The sequence below is a fragment of the Patiria miniata genome, unplaced genomic scaffold (genome assembly GCF_015706575.1).
Source record: "Patiria miniata isolate m_02_andy unplaced genomic scaffold, ASM1570657v1 HiC_scaffold_22, whole genome shotgun sequence".
NCBI lineage: Eukaryota > Metazoa > Echinodermata > Asteroidea > Valvatida > Asterinidae > Patiria > Patiria miniata.
Genome location: NW_024037061.1, coordinates 14,409,979 through 14,435,830, shown reverse-complemented (window position 1 = coordinate 14,435,830; position 25,852 = coordinate 14,409,979). Strand labels below are relative to the sequence as shown.

The 25,852-nt window shown below is 41.1% G+C and overlaps 1 protein-coding gene across 2 annotated transcripts; it reads left to right on the top strand.

The window, feature by feature from the left end:
- Positions 1 to 169: 169 nt before the first annotated feature.
- Positions 170 to 25,852, top strand: LOC119730561 (sphingomyelin phosphodiesterase 4-like). Of its 2 annotated transcripts, XM_038203535.1 has the most exons (17): positions 170 to 284; positions 2,159 to 2,242; positions 2,997 to 3,212; positions 4,147 to 4,249; positions 4,847 to 4,908; positions 6,385 to 6,548; positions 6,932 to 6,964; positions 13,577 to 13,817; positions 15,349 to 15,494; positions 16,878 to 16,968; positions 18,321 to 18,445; positions 20,349 to 20,512; positions 21,525 to 21,706; positions 22,802 to 23,050; positions 24,407 to 24,532; positions 25,172 to 25,300; positions 25,440 to 25,852. In XM_038203535.1, exons 1-17 carry the CDS (start codon positions 213 to 215, stop codon positions 25,809 to 25,811), a joined length of 2,559 nt encoding a protein of 852 aa, XP_038059463.1. In that variant the 5' UTR covers positions 170 to 212; the 3' UTR covers positions 25,812 to 25,852. The 2 variants fall into 2 exon arrangements, with proteins under 2 accessions (XP_038059463.1, XP_038059464.1); XM_038203536.1 differs by lacking the exon at positions 6,932 to 6,964.

Below are 25,852 nucleotides of genomic sequence, written 5' to 3'. Positions count from 1 at the left end.
AAAACTCTTTGTGCGTTGTTTTCGGGTCAGGCAATTGGTTTTCACAGTAAAAATAAGGAATATTTTTCTTCTGATTATTTTTGCTTGTTATTTTTTTAAGGTAGGTGAAGCGCCTTTGTACGTGTAACGATTTATTGGTCTGAGCACCAGAAACGTTAAAACGCGGTGACTCTTGAGCAGGGTAATGACGAAAGAGGGCGCTATTTTTCAAGATGGCGGCGTCCTTGTTCGGAGCAAATTTGACTTTCTCCTCAACTTCTTCGATTTCCTCATTGCCTAGATCGGTAAATTATAAGACAGTGGAATAGCATTTTTAAGACAGTGCATGTGGTTGTGCTTTGGCCCTATAACCCCGTATACATAACGTGTAAATATTACTTGTCTTTGTGTCTCAAACCATTTCTCCATGCTCAAACTATAGTCAAAATCAAATAGGCTAACTGACTCGGCGAGTGTGTCGTTACACGGGCCTGTACGCAGTGGCCAGTGGCTATCGTTTTTTACGGCAGCCGTAACGCAATTTTCAACTGCTACTGCTATCGTTTACAGAACCGTCTAATTCCCTGACCTATTGGTATTCAATGTCACGATCTTTGGCTGTTGGACATGTTGGAACCAGACTATCAACCAATTATGGTTCTCGGACTTAATGCCCCTTTTTAAAAAAAAAATGCTAAAAAAAACAAAACAAAACAATCGAGCGGGAAAAGTTCCATACTTGGACGTCAATTTATCTGCTGCCAAACATATTAATTGTCACCTCACCTTGTCCTTTGAACCAAGAGAAATCCAGGAAGCTGTGTTAAGGTGAAAAAAATTTACTCAAAATGTGTTTTTAGAGCACATTTTGGATGCATACGTCGTGCAGAACTAACTTGAAGCAGCCGGTCAAAACTGATTGTAGTGGCTGAAAGACAGCGGTACGTTCAGCCCCATAAATGTGGCCTATTTACTGGACTGCCTCCGTAAACATAGGCCACACATCCACATGTACAAAAGTCGTGTCGACGGAGCCAAATTTTGATTTTCACATTTAGGCTTAGTTTGTAGGTTTTTTTTGCTTTAGAAGCATACTCACCCTCTTTACAGGCTAATCAGAAAGTGCTGCCTTTTTCAGATGTATATGTTTCGTGAAATTTCCAGATTCATTTTTACACGTTTGCGTATCAAAATTTCAACATGAAATTTCACAAAAATTAGACATCTGAAAAAGGCAGCACTTTCTGATTAGCCTGTAAAGAGGGTGAGTATGCTTCTAAAGCAAAAAAAACCTACAAACTAAGCCTAAATGTGAAAATCAAAATTTGGCTCCGTCGACACGATTTTTGTACATGTGGATGTGTGGCCTATGTTTACGGAGGCAGTCCAGTAAATAGGCCACATTTATGGGGCTACGGTACGTTATACACGTGACATCAACAACCATGACGTCGCATGAGCCTGCCAATGATAGTGCAATACGTCATATGAATATTTATTTTCTCATGAATATTTAGTTTATTTCAATGGATACTTCAAATACGTCCAAAGATTGATTATTGCAACAGCGATCGTGCGCGGCCTAGCGGTTAAGAGTCTCGTGTATCAAGCAAGAGTCAGAGGTTCGAATCCCGATGAAGTAACTGACTGATTAATAAATAGAAATTAAGGAAAGGAGAGGGTGAGAGTAGAGGAGGGAAAGTGGAGGAATAACCATCAAAGATGTAACTTTTGGTGCTAGAAAATTAATTGAAAAAAGTGACGTCCGAGTACGAAATTTTTTCCCTGAACGACAGCAGTTTGAAAATCACTTTACGTCTGCCGTAACGATAGCGATAGCCGCTGCAAAATTAAAATGGCCATCACCGTGATATACAGTGAATACCCAATGATTCCCATGGCTTCAACTGAAAAGTGCATAGGATAAATGCAATTTCTATCAAAAGGTATGGGACTTTTTTAAATTGCAAAAAAAAGGGGTTAATAATAATTAGAATGAAAGAAGACTACTTCAGGTTGCAGAAGTCACTTTGGAGTGATCAAAACATGAACCAAAAAGAAAGAGGGGCCCATAACTACATGTTCACAATCGCCATCACAATGACACTGGTCAATTTACTTTTCTCCTTCCTCAATACAATCATGTTTCTTCCCATTTATTCATTGTTCACTTTGACAGACCGATATCTTAGATGCCTGTAACAAGCCAATGAGACAAAGATGTGAGGAGATAGCAAGCTTTATACACAGGTCATCAAGCAAGGTGGGTAACACACAACTTGACCAATCTCCAACAAGGGGCCTTTTTCTAGTCCGAAAATCTGATATATTCGATCATCAACCAGTTTTCCAAATAGCATTTTACCTGATAGAATGTTTGAAAAAAATGTGAGCTGTCTTGAGAAAGTGATGAAAAAAGTTCTTGATGTTTAATTTTATTCGTATAAGTTCAGAGGTTTTAGTGTTCGTCAAATGCTATTTTGCCATTTTTGGGGGGCAGCCACTTTACATGTGTGATTTGAGAGCAAGTTCAATGAGGAATATAATTACTTCTAATTTACATCTTTAAAATTTGTTGAATATCAGCTTGTCAGCTATCTAAAAAAAAAAAAATTGCATTTTCTTTCTGGTAATGAAACCAAGGATTCCTCATTAGTGCTCTAGGCCCTGTAGTTTGAAAGCATGAACAAACCTGTAGAGAGAAGACAATGAGAAGAAATTACAGTTCTAGAGGTGGGAGGAAAACCCCAGAAGAACATTCTAGGGAAAACCCACAGAATCAGGCAGGCACTGAAAACCCAATCCACATGTGGTCCAGGCAGGAATCGAACCCGTGCCATAGATATCGATACATACATTATATTCATGAAAAGTATTTACCTCGGTGTCCATGGATGTATATGGCAATGTTCGATTGAATCTAAGTTCCACTAATCAAATATTAAATTATTCAAAAATACGCAGCCAGTGAGAAGCATAATATTAAGTTTCTGATAAGACTTTCATTTCACCTGCAGGAACTTCACAGCGTCTACCCCCAGCTGCTGGATAATATCTTTGGTTACAACCAGAACCCCGGCTGGGGTCTGCACGTTGTGACCCAGCAGACATCGAGGGATGACTACAGGGTGCTGCAGGAGTTCATGTCCCCACGGGGACCTCTCATGCTGATGGTCTACAAGCTGCAGGCTGACGGGGTCTTACGCTATGAGTTTCCAGTCTCCAGTTTGCCGGTACGTCCATAAAATAATTGTCTCGCCGCTCGAAAATCCAAGACATTGTGGGTTGCACTTACACAGTGAAGATTTATAGACAGTTGCAACATATAGACTAATTCAGCGACAGTCATTTTCTGTGGTGGCAGCAGACTCGCACGAGTCGCGCTCAATTAGTACGTACGCGCTCTGGGCTCCTTTGACTGATAGGACACACCTCGACTTTGTGTGCGGCATGTGTGCAAATGGTGTGCCACCTCAAACTGGCTTCTAATTTTGTTCGCCGGATTAGTCCATAGTCCACAGATGATCCCTTACTCCGTGGTGCATTTCAAAAGTATCCTATTTGTCACTTCATCATTGTTCATACATGTAGTTCATGGGACGAAATGAAGATTCACAAGATTGACTGTTACTGAAACATTTCATCAAGTTTCGGAAATGTTCTACTTTCGTATCCCTATGCTCAGAGCATGTGCACAACAAATGAATCACAGTTTCCCTATCTTGCACATCTAATTTTTCCTTATTGTTTCAAGACTTGGTTTTTGCAATGCATGCATTCCTCTCAGAACACAAAAAGTGAAAATTTCTTTCCAAAGTTCTTTGATGGGGAAGAAAGTGAACTCTGTCTTGTCTTTTCCAAGAATTATATTTCACAGCATTGAAGACAATTGACCTATCACGGTAGAATCGCGTCAACACACATGTAGCTTGTGAGATATTGTCCAATTACATGATATACAAATGGACGCGGAACGTGCAGAATCTGAGACAAACAAAATCCATAGAGTTGTCTAAGGGGCATGGCTAACTCGCAAACGGCGATAGGTCAATTATGCCTATACAAAACAACTTGTTCCGTAAAGATGTATAACATTGATTTTGCAGCAAAATGTTTTCTCTTGGAATACAAATTGTCTAAAATCCTCCCAATTTTTTGGTCAAACAGGCTCCAACCAGGGACGCCATTCTAGAAGGAGCCATGCCAGGTTTATATGCTCATAAGCTGAGTTACCAGACCCAAGGAAGACTACCCTCAACCATCTCACTGAGTATCCTTTTCACCACATCTTTGACCGATCTATTTAACCCTAAAAGGGCCGGGTTATTTTGACCATCTCTCAGCAGGGGGGGGGGGGGGGGGGGCGGCTAAGATCTCGGCCATCGAGTGACGAAACATTTAGAAACTCGGTACATGCATAGAGCAACTCATCATGAACATACCCAAGAAATTTCATGACTATAAGTCAAAGGGTTTTGGAATTATGGCTATTTAATTATTCGTATTTAAGAATGGTAATTGTGTTCTGTGCACACGATGTTTGTGGGAAAGTTCAGTTTTTATGGCGCGTAGCCCCAGAAAACTTTTTCGCTGCTCAGCAATCCGTGGTCCGATTTCTATGTTTTTGGTATCAAAAGATGCACAAGGCTCAAGGCTAAAAAAGTCCTAACAGCTCGGGTCGCGAAAAAAAAATTGAAGGCTATCACGGAAAAAGTTGAGGGGGGGGGGGTTTCTAGTTGCTGAAGTTTAATTGTATACTTGTATTAAAACGGGGAAGGGGATGCCAGAATAGTTTGCAGGGTTTTCAAAAGATGCTCAGAAACGAAACATTTGTGCAGGAAGTTTTCTTTGACCATTGTACTTTCAGATGCATTTGAGTATTTTATGTACAGCTTTGCTTACCTGATTGTGTTTCGGCATAAGCAACAGGTATGTACATCTACACATACGTGTGTGTTGATTGATTATTGGTAAACAGGTAAATAGATCATCCAGTTAGGAAATAAGGAGTACAAATTTTGGTTCGAAGTATGCAATTGTTCAACCCAAGAAAACTTGCTCAACCTTACCAAATCAATCAGTTTAAATGTACATGTAGGAAACCGATAGCACTTTTTTTGTACCTTATTATCAAGGGGCACCAAGCTCCATGTGAAGTATGTAGTGACTGTATGCCTTTTTCAATCCTGCAATATCCTCCCAAAGTGCTTGATGGATTTGATAGGATTCAGAAGGGCCTAGTGTATGTGTAAATTGGCTGTTCCAGATTTGACCACGAGCCTCGCCCACTTTGCACGTTGGGTAGCAACGCATGCATCTCCCCCCAATGCCACACCGCATGTTCCAGCTGCGCTCATCAACATGTGTCAAACTTTTGCCAACATTTGGTGCACAGTTAAGGCTCTGATTGGCCAAAAGATCATGGGGTGTGGCTTAGCGGATTGGTCTACAGTTGAATCTCGTTAAAGTCAAACCTCAGGGGAATTGACTCAAATTTTGAATTAAGCAGAGTTTTGAGTTTTCTATTAAATAACAATTGAAGGGAAGAAGTTTTTACTTTGAATTTATAGACAGGTTTTTGAGTCATCAGAGTTTGACTTATCGAGATTTCACTGTATTTCCAAATTGAATTGATCAACCATGATTAAATAAAACCCGACAATAAGCCAATGTGGTATTCCAATTGCACATTCATTAAATACGGTGGGTAAAAGCAGTGATCAACAATACAACAAAGCCGTATTGGTTCTTTGTGGTACATTCTTTGTTGGATTTTTTAAAAATTCCACTATTCGGTTTCAATTTTGAAAACTGGATATTCAAAACCAACCCTTAAAAAAAAAATTAAGCCTTCCATTTTTTGTGTGACACAGGCTAAAGAAAAGAACTTGTACATCCCCTGATTTGCTCCATGGTCTCTGATTGTTACTGCATTCACTTGCTAGTGGTCTTCTTGGTATATGAATAGCCTGCCCATACGACTTATCAGAGAGTTCCCATCCAATTTTTTTCGACATAACATCTCTGGAGTGTTTTTGTAAAGGCCCAGTGGTCATTGAATTTTGTAAGCTACATGTATACCCAATCATGCGGCACCTCACTTGTCACTTTCTGTTGGCATGACTGTGAGCTGGATGGGAACTTCCGGTGAAATAGGATAACCGATATTCGGTTTGAAAAAAATCAGGATAACTGGATTTTGAAATCTCCAATTTCTCCCATCTCTGATACTGCTATTGAATTCGGCTAGGTGCCACAATTTACAACATTCAAGGAAAACAGTGATCTTTGGCACTTGAGTCTTGTCAGACGTCTTTATCCCAAATGACTTTTGATTTGACCAACTTCATTGTATGAGATCGAAATACCACAATTGGCTTACTGATTTGATTGATCCAACGACAGAGCTTACAGCAGTGGACGGACGCAGATGACTGGCTGTACCCGAGTCTTCTCAACGACTATCTACACCACTTCCTACCCATCGATGGAAGCAGTGTACCCCCTGCACCCTTCACCTCCGGCACCCAGACCCCCACCCCAGGCCAGGGCCACTCCCCTCCCTACAGGTAGGCTAATGTGTTGACTAACCCACCCGTTGCGTTTCTCCCAAAGCCCAACACTCTTCGGTAACTCCATGGTACGGTTTTCTTTGTACTTAGAACCGATGAGACGTGTTAGGTAGTTGTAGCTGGGTTCTGCAGTCCTGAATGTATTGAAATTCTTCAAAACATTTGCCTGATTTTGAATCATTTTAGGTAGTTGACTTTATTAGCAACTGTTCTACATTGTATTACTTTGTATTCATATTCATGTATTCTTTTGTTTAAATACATAGATGCCTTATTTTGATTTCAATGCAAAAGTCATCTGTGCTCTCTTGTTGTGGGCGTGTCTCGATAATCTTTATATTTCTTCCCATCATGCGACACTCCATCTACCATGTCTACAGGTTGCCTCAGTACGGAGTTCTCTATCACTATTTGTAAGTTCCTCTCATACAGGTCCTCGCCTCCCAGCCACTCACAACCTTTTACCCAGGGAAGAAGTGTACATAACATCTCCCCCACTCCTATTTTGCACCTTTCCTTGTACCCTTTGGCAGGCACCGACTGTGGGTCTGGCATATCACATGTATTTTATCACCGTTTAGGGTTCCCACAGTCATGGACAAATCCTGGCATTTTGCAATTTTACACGGAGTCATGGAAAATTGATATTCCAAGAAAAAATCATGGAATTCTGCACAAGGCATATGTGATGCTGCGTAATATTTGGCTATAGCAGTCTTCCAGTTGACTATACTTCCTCTTTATACAGGTTGGTGCATAAAGAAGGAAACCCACTTTTGACAGGAATTTTAACCTACTTACTCAACTTATTTGAACTGGTGTTTTTTATAATGTAGTGAAGGATAGCTCATATATGGTGAAAAGTCTTTTTACAAATCGCAAGAATAGTGTTGTTAAGCAAATTTGAATACAAGTCACCAAAAATCACTGTTGTCCACGTGTAAGTCTAGTCATGCTAGTGTAGCGTATTTTGTCTTCAAATCAAGCTCCGGAGCTCAGTCAAGCAGATGGAGCCGTCCGTTGACAAACAGGTTTGGCACATGAATTTTTAAAACTACCATATATATCTCGGAGACAAATATGCATTTGCAATCAGTTTTTCATCACTTAAGTTTAAAGATCAATATTTTAATACCATTAAATTGAAGTTTTGAAATATGCTCAACAAGTAGGTGAAAATTGCTGTCAAAAGTAGGTACCTTTCTTTTTGCGCCACCATGTACATGCCACTGTATGCTTGCTGCATGTTCAATATGCACCACTGAGATGCTTTTGTGGTGCTTAGTGGTCTGGTGTCAAACTGGAAGGCTGAAAGGGAGTGGTGTCCCTTACTTCATTGTAATGACTTGCAAGTGTATTGTAAACAGGCTCCTAAGATGCCAAAAAACATCACAGGAATTGGTCATGGAAATCTTGTTCCGGAAAAGGCATGGAAAAATTAGGGTATTTTATTTGAAGATATCTGTGGGAACCCTGACTGTTGCAATAACCATGGGCATGACGGAATCGGTTGGGTCTTATCATTTAAATTTGTTTGTTTTTTATGTTGGCCCTCAATAGTAAAGTATTTTTACGTAGATTATACGTGCTGTCACAGGTGTACATGGAAGCCCCCTGGGTGTGAGGTGTTTTTGCCTGTCTGCAATTTTTTTCTCTCATTTGGTTGCATTCTTTATTGCTTTTGTTTTGTTTATTTATGTTGTATGTGTTTACGTCATTGGTGGAAGTGTCATATATGTGGTGCTTGTGGTTTGTGTTGATTTCGTGCATGGGAAATCACTGGTGTTTTTTGTGTTGCAAATTAAATTAAAGTAGCATGTAAAATGAAAGAATTTTAAGGTTCTGTGGTTTACAGCTTCTCGGAGCCAATAATGAACTTCAATATCTATTTTCTTTGCCTGAAAACAAATGCACCTTTGGAAGGTTAATAAGTGCAACTTTGGAAGGTTAACAAGCGCACTTTTGGAAGGTTAGGAAATGAAAATAAAAGTAATCTTCACTTTTTATTTTGTACTTTTATCAACAGTAGTAACAATACTTTTTATAGAGCGCACTTGTAATTCAGATTAGCATATTGTAACACCGTCTACTTTGGTAGAAAGCGTTAATTTTACATGGGCAATTCTGGGTTTTATGTGGTTAAATTTCTTTTAAAAAAAAAATCCTATTTTTTGGGGGGGGGGGCCTTGGGGTAGGCAAAGTATCATAAATGCCACATGCTATGAAAAAGTTTAAAGTATATCTAGATTTGTGCGATGTGTGATTCAATTTGTTTTAGCTCACTTTTAATAATGCAAAAGTGGGTTTGCAAAGCAATCGTTTTCCAGTTTAAACGTATGATATACTGCTCGACATATTTCAAAAGCAATCATGATTAGTTTAGAAAAGAAGATACATTTACATACTGTACATTGTACCTAGCCTGAATTCTTTTAGTACAATTCCCATTACAAAAGATGACTTCTACACATTTTTCAGTATAGTTTCTTAAAGGGAAGATACAACATTTGCAAACATCAAAAAACGAAATGATCAAATTTTCACGAAATACTTCGCTGGATTGTTAGGGAATGACAGTTTAAAGCATCCTGTAAAATTGTGGCTCCTGATGTGCTGACATTTTCAAGAAAAACAGTATTTTTCCAACGCTGGTCGGCCAACCAGCGTTGGAAAGAACTGGCTTTTTTTCAAAAACTGCTCCTCATTTTTCAAATTTAGTTATTCCGCATTTTCTTTGCAATTGATTACACACCTGTGAAGGGGGACAAGCCTGCTAGAGTGATTCTCTGACCATACAATTCCCCAAAGTCCTTACATTTCTCCGTTTCATCTTAAGTGGGGTCAGGGAACCAGACTACTAGAACGTGATTGGTTTTCTTGGTTTTTCCAGCATATACAAGCCCAAAACATGAAACAAGTCAGTTTAACAATATTTGCTATGACATACTAATCCTCCAAATTCATTTATTTCTGAAAATTGCAGCAAAAGCAAACGTTGTACATTCCCTTTAACCCAAGTGTTACCCTTGACCTCGTAAATGAGTAAAGACATAAGTTCTGTTACTGTGATCACCCAGTATACTATACCTCATACTGCAAAACATTAGAAGGATTTAAACTGATCACAATGAATGAATTTATTAGATTTTTTTTTTACCAGAAATCACTGGCTATGAAACCAACATGCTTTTTAGCATTTTTTTTTTTTTACATTAAAGTTGCTCTCTCCTCGCTGTTTGAATAAATTATAAAAAAATTGGTAAAAAGTTAAATTTTAAAGGAGAAACCAATCATATATGTTGAAGAGCACAGGTAGAAAGTGGTATGCATTTGCAAGTAGTGCGGGAACCGGGCACCCTATTGTGATAAAACCAAGTACCCGGGTATACTCGTAAAAGGAACCCAACCCAAAAATTCAAATCCCGGAAGTTGTCTGAAGGGCTCTATAGCTTTACTTTTTAACTGCAACTTTCGTAAGCGTCATCTATGGCATGTTAAAATACACATAAACGTAAAATCTGTTTTGGTTTTCATGTAGCCTGGTTTCATTTGGAAAATTCCCCACCAATGGCATTCAAAACCTTTCTTTTTCATTGTCTAAAAAGTTACTGAGTAATTTGTAAAGTTGGTTACGGGTACCCAATCCAGTAACCTGGAACCTGTTCCTGACATCAGCGGTCGGTACTTGGGTACCTGGTTCCGATGCACAGCCCTATGGTAGAGCTACTTTGGAATTCACTGGCACGTTCTCCTTATTTCCCCACTTAAATCGGTGTATCAAAGAATAATGCATGCAGATAATTTTGATCCCCAGTCCGCCCAAGCAGATACAAACCTTGCTGTGGTGATGCATAGTTTGCATGTCTGGCTGTAGCTGCATATTATACAGGTTGGATAAAAAAAACGAAACCGAGATATTATTGCTAATTGGAACAGAAGTAGGGCACATGTGAATCAAAGAGAGATATCCTCTGTTAGTGTTGAATCTCCTCTTTAAAATGACACTCTGATCATGTCCTTACATTCAAGGTTGACTGAGCAGTGACCAATTTTATGAAAGGGTCTATTTAGAGAATTGCACCACTTTTCATGGTGAAATCACTTTTTCCCCCATCTGCCTTGATTGGCAACCATAGCCTTTCACTCTGTGACAAATGACACCACAAAAACCACAATTGAAAAGTGGCGCAAGCCTCTAAATAGACCCTTTCATAAAATTGGTCACTGCTCAGTCAACCGTGAATGTAATGACATGACCAGGGTGTCATTTTAAAGAGGAGATTCAACCCTAACTGAGGATATCTCCCTTTGATTCACATGCGCCCTACTTCTGTTCCAATTAGCAATAATATCTCGGTTTCGTTTTTTTTTTATCCACCCTGTACACGTAGATACAGAACTGTAAAGGCCAATTCATGTTTCACGCATGTGCAAATGCGAAGCGAACATGACGTCATGAAATATTTGTGAGTTGAAATGTTTGCAACTGCGAGCTCACAGCATGATGAAAACTTGATGTGACATGAACAGGCCTTTAGAATGAAATTGTATTGCTTGCTCTAAAAGCAAAACGTCAACAATTTTGTTATTTGTTTTGTGATTTAGTTTAGCAGTCAGTACATTAGCATGGCATGGCAGAGTACAATGGTGCAAAAATCAGGCAAAAAGAGTACTGCTTGCTAGTAGCTCGAACATGTAGATTAAAGATGCCTATTACCAGCAGGTACTTAATGATGGAAAGGTTGGACAAGTTTTGAATAATTTATTTATTAGTTTTTAACTTGTTTAGCAGGTGATGTTTACTTAAGAAATGTATTCCCAGTGTCATTAGACATTAGTTTGATTACTAAAATGTGATCCACACATGTACCTCCTCAAGTCTGTTCCCAACGTATCCAAAAATTAAGGCCCCTTTATCATTTTTGTAAAGACTTTCAATGCCCACCCTCAAACATATTTTTATCATATTATGGCCTTTAAGTGTGATATTAACTCTTTGGCTGCGTAATTTATAGCCTTAATCAGACTCACGGGGAGTCAGGTTGGCGTATCGGTACTTTCCTCGCCTTCCACTGCTGTGACCCAGGTTCGAATCCCGCCCGGGCAGATATGTGGATTGGGTTTTCAGTCCCTACCTGATTCCGTGGGTTTTCCTCAGAATATTCCTCTGGGCTTTTCCTCCCACGTCTAAAAAACTGTAATTTCTCCTCATTGTCTTCTGTCTATCCATCCTGTAATTGGCGCTCGCGCTGTTGGATGTGGCTGAAATAAAAAAAAAAAAAAAAAAAAAAAAAATTGGAGATTTATCACCTAGTCATATCTGAGTAGGTGCAATTGGTAGCTGATATATTGGTTTGTCACACGCACATACATGTATTATAAATACTTATTCATGAATACCTAAGACAGTTTACCCATTCCTGTTGGTCAAGAGTCTATCATGTTGGTTGCTTAAACGGTTGATAAAATATCAGCTGGCTGGTTTTAAAGACTTACAGTGTCACATGAAATCCTATGAAATCTGGTCCCTTTCACCCTTTTATTGGTTGAACATTTACAATCTTCACTTACATGTAGGCATGCGCAATACTAACATGAGTCCATATTTCGAGGGTCCTAAATTCACACTAAACCAGCACCGCATCGTTCTGCGCCACGTGGGCGCCAATCTCCATATAAGAAGACATTTACGCCTACTCGTGAGGGGTACATACCATATCATGGCTAGAGGGGTGTTTCAAAAACATGAAGTAAAATCGTTCAACAAAATTGTTGGAAATTTATAATATTTGACTTCTTTTTATTTTTGACTCAAACTTATTTATGAATGGAAAAAATATGTGCTTGCCCGGTATTAAGCAAGTCCCGGAGCCGGTCTTAAACGTACTTGTTTAATACCGGCCGAGCACATATTTATTCCCCTATTAAATTATTGCGGGGCACACACACTGACACTCATACATCATTTCAGAATTGTATTTATTTAATTTGTCTTATTTACATATTCGATGTTTTTGACTTGTTCCAACCACTTTTATTTGAAGTCCTAGTTAAAGCTATAGTCCATCATTTGTAATTTGTGCATTTTGTTCGTTTGAAGCAACAAAAGAGTTCAAAATCTAATGAAGGATACTGAACAACTAACCTGATGAAGTTTCAGCTAAGCTTCAGCTGTATATTCCGAGAAAAACAGCATTCTAAGATCTCAATTTCAAATCCAAAGTTACTGAATCATGTTTTGAATTGTTTTGAATTGCAGCTATACGCGATGTAGCGCACTGATCCGACGAATTATAACAACCGCGCGCGCGTGTGCGTCGTTCCAAACCTTGTGCGCGCTGCGCTGAATAACAAAACGAACTACTAATTTAAATTTTCCTACGGTGCTTCTTAAGAATCACCGTTGGAAATGCCTTCTTTTGTTGATTACTTCAAAATGACAGCTTCCCAGAAAGAACAATTTCACAGGGAGTTTAGTTCCCTTACTATCTTTCGACCAAGTTTGTTTTTCAACAATAATTACGCCAGGTACTTTTCGGATGGCTGCAAATGATGGACTATAGCTTTAAGGGTCCAAAAGCATAATTTGCACTAAGCGCTACTTCTTGAAAGAGCTTACAAACGATATATTACTAGTAATATGCCGCTTCTGAACGACTTGGTTATAGCTTGCTATCATGCATGCGCCTATGGAAGCAGCTGAAGCCCATTCCCATGCATATGTAAGCCCTGCTCAATGATGCTTTGAACAATCACAGCTTTGACTGACGTCCAGCATGCGTGCACCAAAATCCGACATGTGTACGCACGTATGACGTGCACAGCTGTATCGTGCAGTCTTGCATTGGAGAAGAGATGCGTTAGTTGCCCACGTGCGCGCAGTGGGCCGGACTAACTGGATCAGTCTATTCGGATGTGGTCATATGAGAGAAGTAATTTTTAAAAATGAAGATATATTCAAAAAGTGCAACCCAATCACCATCGTTGCCATTGTTCCGTTGTTTTTATGTTTCCTGCTTCTCAAGATACTCGGGTGGTTCTCAGCACAACCAGCTTTTTCGCAACGATGTTGCCAGCGGCATGGCACACCACCAGCACCCGCACCAGCACCACCAACCCCTGTTCAACCTCGCCCAGTCTGCACCGATGGACTACAGCAACCAGGAGACGTGGCGCAGCGAGACCTTCCTGCAGGCGCTGGGGGAATTCTGGCTGAGCCAGAACGCACTGCAGCCCAAGGAGCAGGGATTCAGGCAGCATGTCAGAGTACGAGCAAAAATCACTTGTTTCAAAAACAAATTTGTCTCTGACTTAATGCTTTAGTACCCCAAAAAGATATTGGGAAATTGGAATTTCTCCAATGTAGGGTTGGTTCAGCTTCCTGCCCAATTCATGGTTCTTGGTTCTTGGTTGGTTCTTCTCCTAATTACTCCGCGGTGGAGTTTGACCAGGAGGCCAGAAACACCGGGGCAAACCCCTTCTCTTAGCGATAAGTGTCTCTGGGTTCTTTTTACGTGCATTGCATTACACAACACACGGGACCTACGGCTTTACGTCCCATCCGAAGGACGAAGCAGTAATGGTTCAGTACCCGGCGGGCTCGAACCCATGCCACTGTTGCCTCTGAAATACCAGAGCATGAGTTTGGTGTTCTTAACCGCTAGGCCATGACACTCCAGGGTTCTTGCTGACCCATGTGACACCCCCCCCCCCCTACATCCGGGTACCGCAAAGTCAGCGTCGCCATTGTAGTAGGCACAGATCGTATAGCGCAGCACATAGTAGGTAGTAGGCAAGCCCTCAAAGCAAAAAACATGCCAACATCCAGTGCTGTGTCGGCATGATTATTACAACCGTACACGGCACAGGTAGTGATCATTATGCCATTTGATAAAGAATTTGCGGTAATTTTACGTGAAAATAAGCCCTACTGTCTAGCTCACAATGCGCAACGTGATTGCTAAACCAAACGCTTGCCTACTGCAATGGTGGCCAATTATGGGGAAACCAGATGGTCACGTGGTACATTGACGTCATATGATCGGAACCTATTGTATTGCTCTGCTAAGAACTTATTTTCTGCAAATGGAGCCTCTATCTATTTCACAGGGACGGCAAGCAGTAAGCACAGCAAAAACCATGATAACCTCAAACGAACAATTTGCTTGAATTCGTAACGTATAAGTAGAATGGGTAAGATTCCCAACCACATCTGTGAAGGTTTTTGACATACATTATTTAAAGAGGTTGTGGAATGCTCGAAGACATTTCCGTCATTTTTCGGGTAAATGTAGCCTAAGGTGTGATGAAATAGAAACGAATATTGTGTCTGTCATGAAATGAGTACAAAAGGTACTTTTGAGAGCTGTTTTTCAGGTCCTGTTTCGACCCGAACGTGCAATTTGTGTAAAAGTCATCGTTGGGGGCAGCAAACAAAACATAGTAAATCATGACGTAATAAACAGGACTCCCTATGCAGCGTAGTGTAAACGAGTCCTGTTTATTACGTCACGATTTTTCTCATTTTATGAAGAACCCGACGACTGTTGATTTCAATTATGCGCTCGCCGACCAACAAATTACTCGATGAATTTCAGTTTTATAAACATGTAAATGCACATTACAAAAGAATGGGACTTTGTCATGATGATATATATGGGTCTACTCTACAATAAGAAAAAATATAAAAAACAAAATGACTTTCAGCATTCCACAACCTCTTTAAAAAATATCCCTTAGGAAATCAGCCCAACAACCTAACAATTGACAAGAGGTTTTCTATCATTGACTTTAATAGGAGAACTACATTCCCAGCTCAGACCACGTCCGGGTGGTTCGAATCCTGGTCAAGCACCTGCATTTCTTTGTAAACTCTGCCCGACCTCCCCTGGCCATCACCGCCTATCAGCAGCCTGAGCAGGGCCAGCTGGAAGACTTCAAGAGGTACACACATGCAAACCCATTCTATGCAGACATTCTCATCTCCACAGCTGCGGAGAATCCAGTGTTGTAGTGAATTGACTTGTGATTTCCTTGTGACCAGACTTGTGATGCACTCGTGATCGATCATTAGTACCTTAACTACAGCTTTATAATAATGTGTATTTATAAAGCGCACGTATCCACCAGTATTGGTGCTCAAGGCGCTACATCATTATTACCCTGCTCATTGGGCCAATGACACATTCCCAAGACAATCTCAGCTCCCTGGGGAGTATACAGCTCGATGCTGCCATTTCAGCGCAAAGCAGCTAGAATCAATCACAATATAACCATCTCTGCCCTCACAGGTACCCATTTACTCCTGGGTGGAGAGAAGCAATGAGTGACAAGTGCCTTGCCCAAGGGCACACGCACCATGACCCCAGGCTGGACTCGAACCCACAACCCACAGAATTACCTGCAGACCATGAATTCAATGCCCTTAACCACGAGGCCACGACACTCCATTGTGGAAATCTGTGAAAAAAGAGTACTGAAACTCATTTTAACTGAAAAATTTTCTGTCACATTTTTTTCCCTGCAAAATCAAAGCTGGCATGTGATGCTTATAAACTTTCATTTCTATAATCTGAATTTAGTAAGGCTGTGAATTTAGTAACTCACTGAGTTTATAGTCACACATGTTTTGTCAGCAAGTAATAGTTGAAGACCTAGCTGTACTTATCGACAACATGCTCTAGACATGAGATCCGGAAGTCTTGGCCCTAGAATTTGTATTTTGTTCCCCAAGCCATCCCTGAGATTATATCTCGGGGACATACGAACACATATGTAGCCGTAGCCAAGTAGTTCATGTCTGAATTGCTTGGCTTCGGCTGGAAATTACACACACGTCTGGAAGCGGCTGCAGCCACTTCTCATAGACCCGTGTGTTATTTCCAGCCGTAACTCGGACGCAGCCTTTACCTGGCGTGGGAATGTGAAAAGAGAGACCACATGAGGGCTCCCTTCATGGTGGTTGATAGATTTAAAAAACAAACCAGTGTCTTTGTTGATGTCAAGTTTTTACGTGCCTTGACCTTGACACGGAGTTAGGCTCCTGCAGACAGAAACTGCATTGCTTCTCTCCACCCATGAGTAAATGGGTACCTGTGAAGGCAGAGATTTAGATGCTTTGCACGGAAATGGCAGCATCGAGCTGTATACTCCCCAGGGAGCTGAGATGGTATTTGGAATGTTTCATTGGCCCAATGAGCAGGGTCATAATAAGACTTTGTATCCTTAGGCAATTTGGCGCTCAGTTTTTATTATTATAAGCGTGATGTAAATGTGCAAAAGTTCTCGTCCTTTGATGTATCTGACCGAGAGTTGCATCCATTGCAGGTATGTGATTCCTCAGTTCATCCAGAAGAAACTCTACGTCTTCTTACGACACGGCTTTGACAATTGGCCACTGGACTCCACATTCAGACAGGTATGAGAATACATCAACCCTAACTCCCCAGCATGATTCACTAGGAACCATACCCATCCTGGCAAATTCCAACACCATACGGGAAAGTGCACACACATATTTCTGACTTTGATTCTGGAGGTGTGCTCAACCATACCCATCCTGGCAAATTCTGACACCATATGGGAAACTGTGCACACATATTTTTGACTTTGATTCAGGAGGTGTGCTCAACCATACCCATCCTGGCAAATTCCAACACCATATGGGAAACTGCACACACATATTTCTGACTTTGATTCTAAGGGTGTGCTCAACCATACCCATCCTGGCAAATTCCAACACCTTATAGAAAACTGCACACACATATTTCTGACTTTGATTCTGGAGGTGTGCTCAACCATACCCATCCTGGCAAATTCCGACACCTTATGGAAAACTGCACACACATATTTCTGACTTTGATTCTGGAGGTGTGCTCAACCATACCCATCCTGGCAAATTCTGACACCTTATGGGAAACTGCACACACATATTTGTGACTTTGATTCTGGAGGTGTGCTCAACCATACCCAGCCTTGCAAATTCCAACACCATATGGGAAACTGCGCACACATATTTCTGACTTTGATTCTGGAGGTGTGCTCAACCATACCCATCATGGCAAATTCCAACACCATATGGGAAACTGCACACACATATTTCTGACTTTGATTCTGGAGGTGTGCCAACCCAATGTAAAAGACTGTCAGTTTAGGGGTACTGTACCCATCCTAACGGATTTCAACAAAACATGCCGTTGGGGTTTGATAAGTTGAGTTCTGTTGGGGTTAACCGAAGAATTTGAGAATTTGAGAACCTGAGGAGTGTTTGCAGACCAAAAGTATTAGAGAAAGGAAAAAATAGTTTGAATTGTTTAATTTTTATGGCCTGATTTAAGAAAAATGAATCTTTGCCTCCCCTGCGTAGCGGGTGAGTGTTCCGCCTGTGGCCTGCTTTTTGGGCAAGTCCCCCACTTAAGTATAGCGATGATAGTGGATTTGAGCTTTTTGAATTTCTGAACTTACTAAATATCTTGCAATCTTGGGGTTTATGTAAACTGAGTCGTGTATTATTTTTGAGACATTAAGGAAATAGTGGCAAACTTTTTCCAGAAATTCAAAATCTTTGGATGAGACATCATTCGTAAGTAAGAATTGGAAAAGATTTAATACTCGCATACATAAAGTTTTTCCTTTTGTAAAGAGACACCGCGGGTATGCATGTGAATCAATGGCTCCTATTTTTGTTCAGGTTTTTTTTTCAGTATGAAAAAGTTCTGGGTATTCAAAGAGCGAATATTTAATGCTTGACTTTCTGACTTTCTGATCCAGATACTGGAGGTGTGGCTAAGTTACATCCAGCCCTGGCGTTACACTGAGCAGACAAGGGAAGATGAGAGATCACCTGTAAACATGAGAGACACAGCAAGGGATAGACCCTTACAAGAAGAAAGATGGTATGTGGGATAAGATGTGTGTGGGGTGCTGTGGTCCAATGGTTATGCCGTGTGACATGGTACATGGGTTCGAAACCTGACCGTGGGAACATGGTGCTTGTGCTCTTGAGCAAGGCACTTTGCCATTATTGTTTCGTCCTTCGGATGGGACGTAAAGCCGTAGGTCCCGTGTGTTGTGTAATGCACGTTAAAGAACCCAGTAACACTTATCGCTAAGAGAAGTGGTTTGCCCCAGAGTTTCTAGCAGTGGCTGCAATATGGGCCACAGCACCTTGTCAACCTTTAAAGGTGCTACATAATGGGTCTCATATTTCTCATAAACTTTATTTACCTTTTCTTTAATAATTGACATAATTTCCAGCCCCTTGAGTACCTAATTGTTGGTAGATACGTGCGCTTTATAAGACTCTGGTATTTTTTATTATTATTAAGATGTTGCTGCATGAGGCCCATGATAAGCTTGCAATCTTGGATGGTATGGACCAAGTACATGAACAGTAAATGATACTTGATGACCTCTTGTGAGAGGCCGTTGGAGGGTCACCCTGCTTGCTGGACATTGGTTTGAGAATGTAGGGCATTGAATGCCCAGGGGCCATATTCATGACACCTTACTAACTTAGCAGCCAACTAGGCCTTAGTAGGATACTAAAATGCCTAGTAGTCTACTATGGAGTTGACAACTAAATTGTTATTCATAAAACCTTACTAAGAACCTTGCTAAGTAGTTACATACTAGGGGAATTTGGTTGCTTATGTGAGTAACTGGAATTGGGTGCTTTTGGGTGGAGTGGGCATGTATGGAATGTGATGACAACAGATACAATAGTGCGACAGGTGTATTAGGCTAATCCATGTCCAGCACTTGCGTGGATTAGCAAAATATATATATATGTGGTATAGTGTACTGCATGTAAGTGAATCAACATCAAATTCTCCAGCAATTGCATATAAAGCTATCAGACATGGCTACAAAAAGGGCAAGAAAGGCAAATTATTCTCAAGAAGAGAATCTCTTTATGGCAGACAACAAGAATGAGGAATTAAAAAATATTATTCATGCTAAGCATAAGGATGTAAACACTAACAAGAAAAAGAGAGATGCATAGGCAGCTATTCTCAGCCAACACCGTGCAAGATTTCCATTTTCCACAGGTTGAAAGATTATTGGATGATTTAAAAATTAGATTATCCAAATTAAACTCTGAGTCAAAAGAATGCCTGTCAAGTATGAGAAAGTCAAAAAAGGCAACCGGAGGGGGGAAACCACCTCTAGAGCCAAGTCCGGCACGACAAAATAATGATATAGTTGTTAACTAGTGACTTAGAGTTGCCCTGGATCAACACTAACTTTAGTAAGAAACTTGGAATATAACTAACGCTAGTAATGTTTCATGAATACCAATTAGTTACCAATTAGGCTTAGTAGCAACTACATGCCTTTTTAGTAACCAACTAAGCTTAGTAAGGTTTCATGAATTTGGCCCCAGATCTCTTTTCGTTGTTAATAATTGTACAAACCTATATCAGAAATGAGTTCATGAGTCCTGACTAACTCTCACGTTGTTATGTTGAGGGGTTACCTGTAAAGGGAGTTTATGGCACTGTAGAAAATGTTTTGTTTCCCCTGGCGGCGCACAGCGCCGGACAGCGCCGGACATCGGCGAGCCGAGGTAGGCCGTTAGCCCGGTGCTCTTGGCAGCGCTGTGTCGGAGCGAAGCGGATCGTACACTCCAACTCCAAAATTTTTGGTGACATAACCTTCGCATTCCATTCACATTTGCTTACAGTATAAGCCCATCTATAATCTTGGGTAATTGTTTGCATTCTTCTAGCTTAAATATTTTTTTCCTTTTTGAAAAATGCTTTTGGATTGTGCATGCTACTCTTTGCCATGTTGCAGGTTGAAGTTTGTATCCAGCAATCTGCTGTTCTACACGGTGCTATTTCAGGAGTTTCTACCCAGGGCCTTCCGTCAGGATCTGACTGGACCCAAGAACGCTATCGTCCTGTTCCGTGTGGCCAAGGTGTTTGCCCAGAGCAACCTGGCTCAGGTCCTGGAAGAAGGTGAACGTTTTTCTTACCATTGCATATCTGGAAGTGAGGGGGAATTCTTGTTCAGGTTGTGATGAGGCTGTGATAATAAAAAAAATTTAATATTGATGTCGGTGTTAGGGATATAATGACATCTGTAAACACAACGTGCATTTCAAAAATTGGTTACTCTGTTGTCAAAAGTTTTTATCAAAAGGCTATCAATTTCTTTATAAAAATAAACAGTCAATCAGCAAAAAGGATTTGCCATTGTTGAAAAAAAAAATTAAGCCCACACATAATTAACAACGTTGATCGAAAGAAAACAAAGAAATAACATAAAAAGTTATTCCGATGGTTGTTCAAAACATACATTGCCAATAAACCAACAAAATACTAAAATTTGCATGACTTGTTAAAGTGGCCACATTCAAGGCAGCTCGTTTAAACTTTGTTTTTTAAAAATGAAATTAGTAACATATAATGAAATTAGTAACATATACCTCAACATGTACCTTTTTGTAGTGAATTTAGAAATGTGTAATGTTTGATAGTTCTGCCACTTGAAGTGCCCATGTCTGTATCCAAACACGATTTTTGTTCTTTCAAAATTTGTACTCAATCTTGACTCAACAACATTGTGACTCAATCTTGTCTACATCTTATGGGGTGGCATGGGTGGCTTGTGCGTAAAGCGCTCGTCTCTCACCAAGGTGACCACGGTTCGAATCCTGGCCGCGGATCGCATGTGAGTAGAGTTGTGCGTTGGTTCTCTCCTGTGCCACGAGGGTTTTTCTCCGGGCCCTCCGGTTTTCCTCCCTCCGGAAAAATCAAACACTTTCGATCTCAAGCTGTGCTCCGTGGTCATATATGGGTCGATGTGGCCGGCAGCCATAGGCGCCTTTACGTGCCAGCGGCCCGACCACGTTGTAGCCGCGTCCTTTGCAATTCAGCTTCTCAGCTGCGAGTAAGGATGATTAGCCTTCCAAATTATTATTATTATTATTACATTTCTAATTCATTTTTTTTCTGTTCCCCATATCAGCTGAGCGACGTCTTGTTGAGGATTACCACTCCCCAGTCCGGGGTCGTTCAGGGTCGTTCGGCAGCAGTTTCATTTCTCATCAGCGTGTCCCATCATCCCTGGACCTCGGCTCCCAGATAGCTGAGCTGGAGGCACCGGGCTTCGCATATTGGCCCTTGTTTGGTGATGAAGTCAAATCAGGGGTAAGTGGGAAAAAATGAAATTAAACCGCTCAAAGTTTGGGGATTTTGCACCCTGGCTGACAAGTTGATGGATGCTTTAACCACTGGGACGTGACAAGTAAAACTGATATAGGTCTCTCTCAAAGATGGCCATCTCTGTAGGAGCACTGCAACTGCGTATTTTACGCAATCAAACATTCATTGCGCAGTGTTGAAAATGTTCCAAACACGGACACTTGTTGCTTGAAATGTGTTTGAAATACGACGCAGCCAATGCGCGTTATGCAAGTTGACGCTCAGAATGACAATGCTCACTCATTTGAGAGAAACCTATTGCTGTGTGGGTTTTATAATTAACTTCAGGATGCTGTAAGGATGAAAGTAAATAAAAGGAGTATTAGTAAATAAAACGTTACAAAAAGCTGTTGACCCTTCTGAATGTATTAATGTACTTCACTGATCATAGAAAGAGACCCCTTATTTCTTTTTCTCCATTTTACAATTATTGTTTGCGCACTTCACACCTTTCAGAGTCTGACCTTATATAAGGGCTTAGGAATGATGTTGAGAAACTTTGAAAAAAGAAAACACTACTGGTCAAGTTGGAGAGTTTGATGAGCAAGCGCTTTTGGAAGTTTAAAAAGTTATCGTATACTTCTGATATTGATAATACCCCAAAAATAGCATAATTGCATATACATCCTCATTACTTGGGAAAAAATCTGCTGAACTCCATATACTTGTTTTTGGAAATGAAATATAATAATTCAAATTTCTGGTGACCATGCAAATGTAGCGCGGGCAGGACTGCAACACTGTCCTGATAAAAGGATCCACCGTTCAGTTTAGCGTGTTTTGTTCAGGAGATATGCTGAAAAGATTTTTAAAAACTCAGAATTCCATTAAAAAAAATCACATTATGACATCATCAGGATTCACTTCAATAATACATCCTTGTGTATGTACATACCAAGTTTCAACCTGATGGGACTCATAGTTCGGTTGATACAAGACTTTGAAAAATTATACTGTGAGAAAAGGCTCCAAAGTTGAAGCCCAAGGAAATTCTCCATTATAGCCTTTCTAATGTACCATTATTTTTCTGACTTGCAACAGATAGAGAGGTTACTACAAACGGTCCACCAGGCCCACATCACAGTCTCTAACATGAACTACTCGCCCATTGCCAATCCTGACGAAGGCTTCTTCTCATGGTTGGGATTCAGTGACCTGACCTCTGAGGGTCAGGGGTCATATGGTCATTATCATCATCACCAGCTGCAGGACGACATTGGGCCGGGGGACATCCGCAAGCTGAGTCGATACTTGGAGTGTACGGCGGATTACCTGTGCAAGATTTTTCAGGTGGGTTGGAAAGTGCAAAAAGGAGTGAGTGTTAAGATTATCTACTGGCGGAATACTTTCTTTCAGAATTGGAAACACCACTCTCCACATGGGATCCTCACATATTTCTATAGTTCGGACAAGAATAATAATAATAATTTATACATTAATATTCTGCCAATTCCATAAGAATATGATCAAATGGGTGGCATGGGTGGCTTGTGCGTAAAGCGCTCGCCTCTCACCAAGGTGACCACGGGTCGAATCCTGGCCGCGGATCGCATGTGAGTAGAGTTGTGCGTTGGTTCTCTCCTGTGCCACGAGGGTTTTTCTCCGGGCTCTCCAGTTTTCCTCCCTCCGGAAAAATCAAACACTTTCGATCTCAGGCTGTGCTCCGTGGTCATATATGGGTTGATGTGGCCGGCAGCCATAGGCGCCTTTACGTGCCAGCAGCCCGACCACGTTGTAGCCGCGTCCTTCCCAATGCAGCATACCAGCTGCGAGTAAGGATGATTAGCCTCCCAAATTATTATTATTATTATTATTATAAATGTGCATCACAGTTATTATCTCTGTTCATCAGGAATGACACCCTGCATCAGCTCAAAATCCGCACAATGTGGTCTCTACCTTCGGTACCTATACTCCTGGGTGAAGAGAGGCAATCGTAGTAAAGTGCCTTGCCCAAGAACACAAGCACCATGTTCCCTGTCAGGGTTCGAACCACGGCACACAAGTCGAACACCGTAACCATTGGGCCACAGTGCCCTACTGATGCATTAGGCCCCAGCCACTGCGAACGTGGGAAAACAACACGTGCGTCTCTCCAGTGCGGCGCGACATGCTCAAATGTATACACATTTCAGACATTAACCCTCCTATGCAAACATGCATTCCGTGCAAAGTTGTTCTTTAGGTCAAAATCAATCAGGTGACGTTTTCAACAGTGCTCCGTGCTTTCATAAAGCAGGATTGACTGGCTGTGATTGTTATGAAACCTGATATAGCTATGCTTTCACTGTAGGAGATTGATAACCCAGTTGTGACTACCAGTCACCTGCTATTGTCTATTGATGGAATTTGACTGTCACAGTGCCTACAAGAAATATTATCTGACTTTTAAGCCAGACAGTCTTGTTCTGTAGTTGTGAGGACATACACTCGTCTCTACAAGGTATTTGTGGGGACTGAAAACGCTGTGGGGTGGACAGCAGAAAGTCCCCATAACTCGGTCCTAATTCGCCTTACAATTAACAACTTCCCCATAACGCGGTGCAGGCAGCTGTACCTACCAGTCACCTGTCACAGTGCCATGATTTTTAAGTATGAAATTATTTGAATACTTCCATACACCTAAACTTTTGTGCCTCCATGCAGGTCAGTGCGCCCTCAATAACCAATGGTTCTATGGATGGTGGTTCCAGTGGGGGTGTAGGCAGTCAACAGAATGGCCAACCACCCCATTGCATCGAGGGCAAGTTGAGCCCACTGGGTCGCTACCAGGTATGTTGTTAAGCGAAACATCAATATTGATCACATATAACCTTAATCTCAAAATAATGTGTGTGTTTGAATGTTACTTTTATATCCCAACAGACGTAGTGCCTAATTTACATAATATATGTCTTATGTATAAGCCCGAGTAAAAAAAAATAAACCAGTCACTTGTCCCCGCCTGCTTTCTTTTCCCGCCTGCCTAATTTTTGTTTTCTGTTTTTTAATTCATACATTTGCTATATATTTTGTAAATACATTGTCAATATGTTTTTTTTTTATTTGTTTTCATTACAATTGTAGCTTTGTAGAAAGGGTGACAGCTCCTTTGGACACAATGTTAAATCAGAAAAAGAGTCGAGAAAACGGAAGAATCCAACCACTGTCTTGGAAGATCCGCCATCTTCGAAAAAAACAACAAAGGGGGCCGCCTCTTTTATTTTGTCAAAAAGACTGGACAAGAAACCATTTTTTTTCACTTGACCCTATTGTGAGCCAATCATTGTAAACTTTTGAGTTGTTTTGTGTTGTGCCCTTTTCAACCAAATAAATTAAACAAAACATAATCCTCCTTATCTGCTATCCTTCAAGATCCTTCACATGTTCTGTCTCACTGTGTTGCTCATTGTTTCACTGCTCTCTCGCTAGCTCATGAACGGACTTCGGAGATTTGAAATCACCTACCAGGGTGACCCCGACCTGCAGCCAATCAGAAGCTACGAAAACGCCTTCCTCGTCCGCAGGTTGTACAAGTTGTCAACGAGCATCAACGATACGGTAAGAAGCATGGAACCACGATGTATTTAGATACATAACAGACTTGTGATTGACCTGACAACACTGTTTGATCTGGATGAAGTATCGATTTGAAACATACATTCTATAACAGTTTTTAACCATTTATTCTCGTCTCCAGTTTGGCAACAAAATCCAGGAGTTGTACCATCGACCAGATTTCACGGGAGCCGTCGCCAAGCAGTTCTTCACTCCACCCACAGTCACCCCGACCCACAGACAGACCCCCAAGCGGACATTGTCATACAGCCCCACCCCCGCGCGTAGTTCAAGTGGCACACAACAATATCGGCCGAGGGTCAGTCTGCGATTTCTTGCCAGTCACTACACGCTGGCCAAGCTGGTCGTCTTCTTCCTGTGCCTATGGTTAATGGGCTTCGGTCCCGTGGGGGCAGTGTTTATGCTTGTCATCGCGGTGGCGCTCTACGGAGTTATAGGCGGGACGATGTACACCTTCGGACATGATAAGGAAACTCACGAACATCTCGACTGATGAAAAGCCTTGGTGGACATTTAGTGTTCTCGGCATGCAGT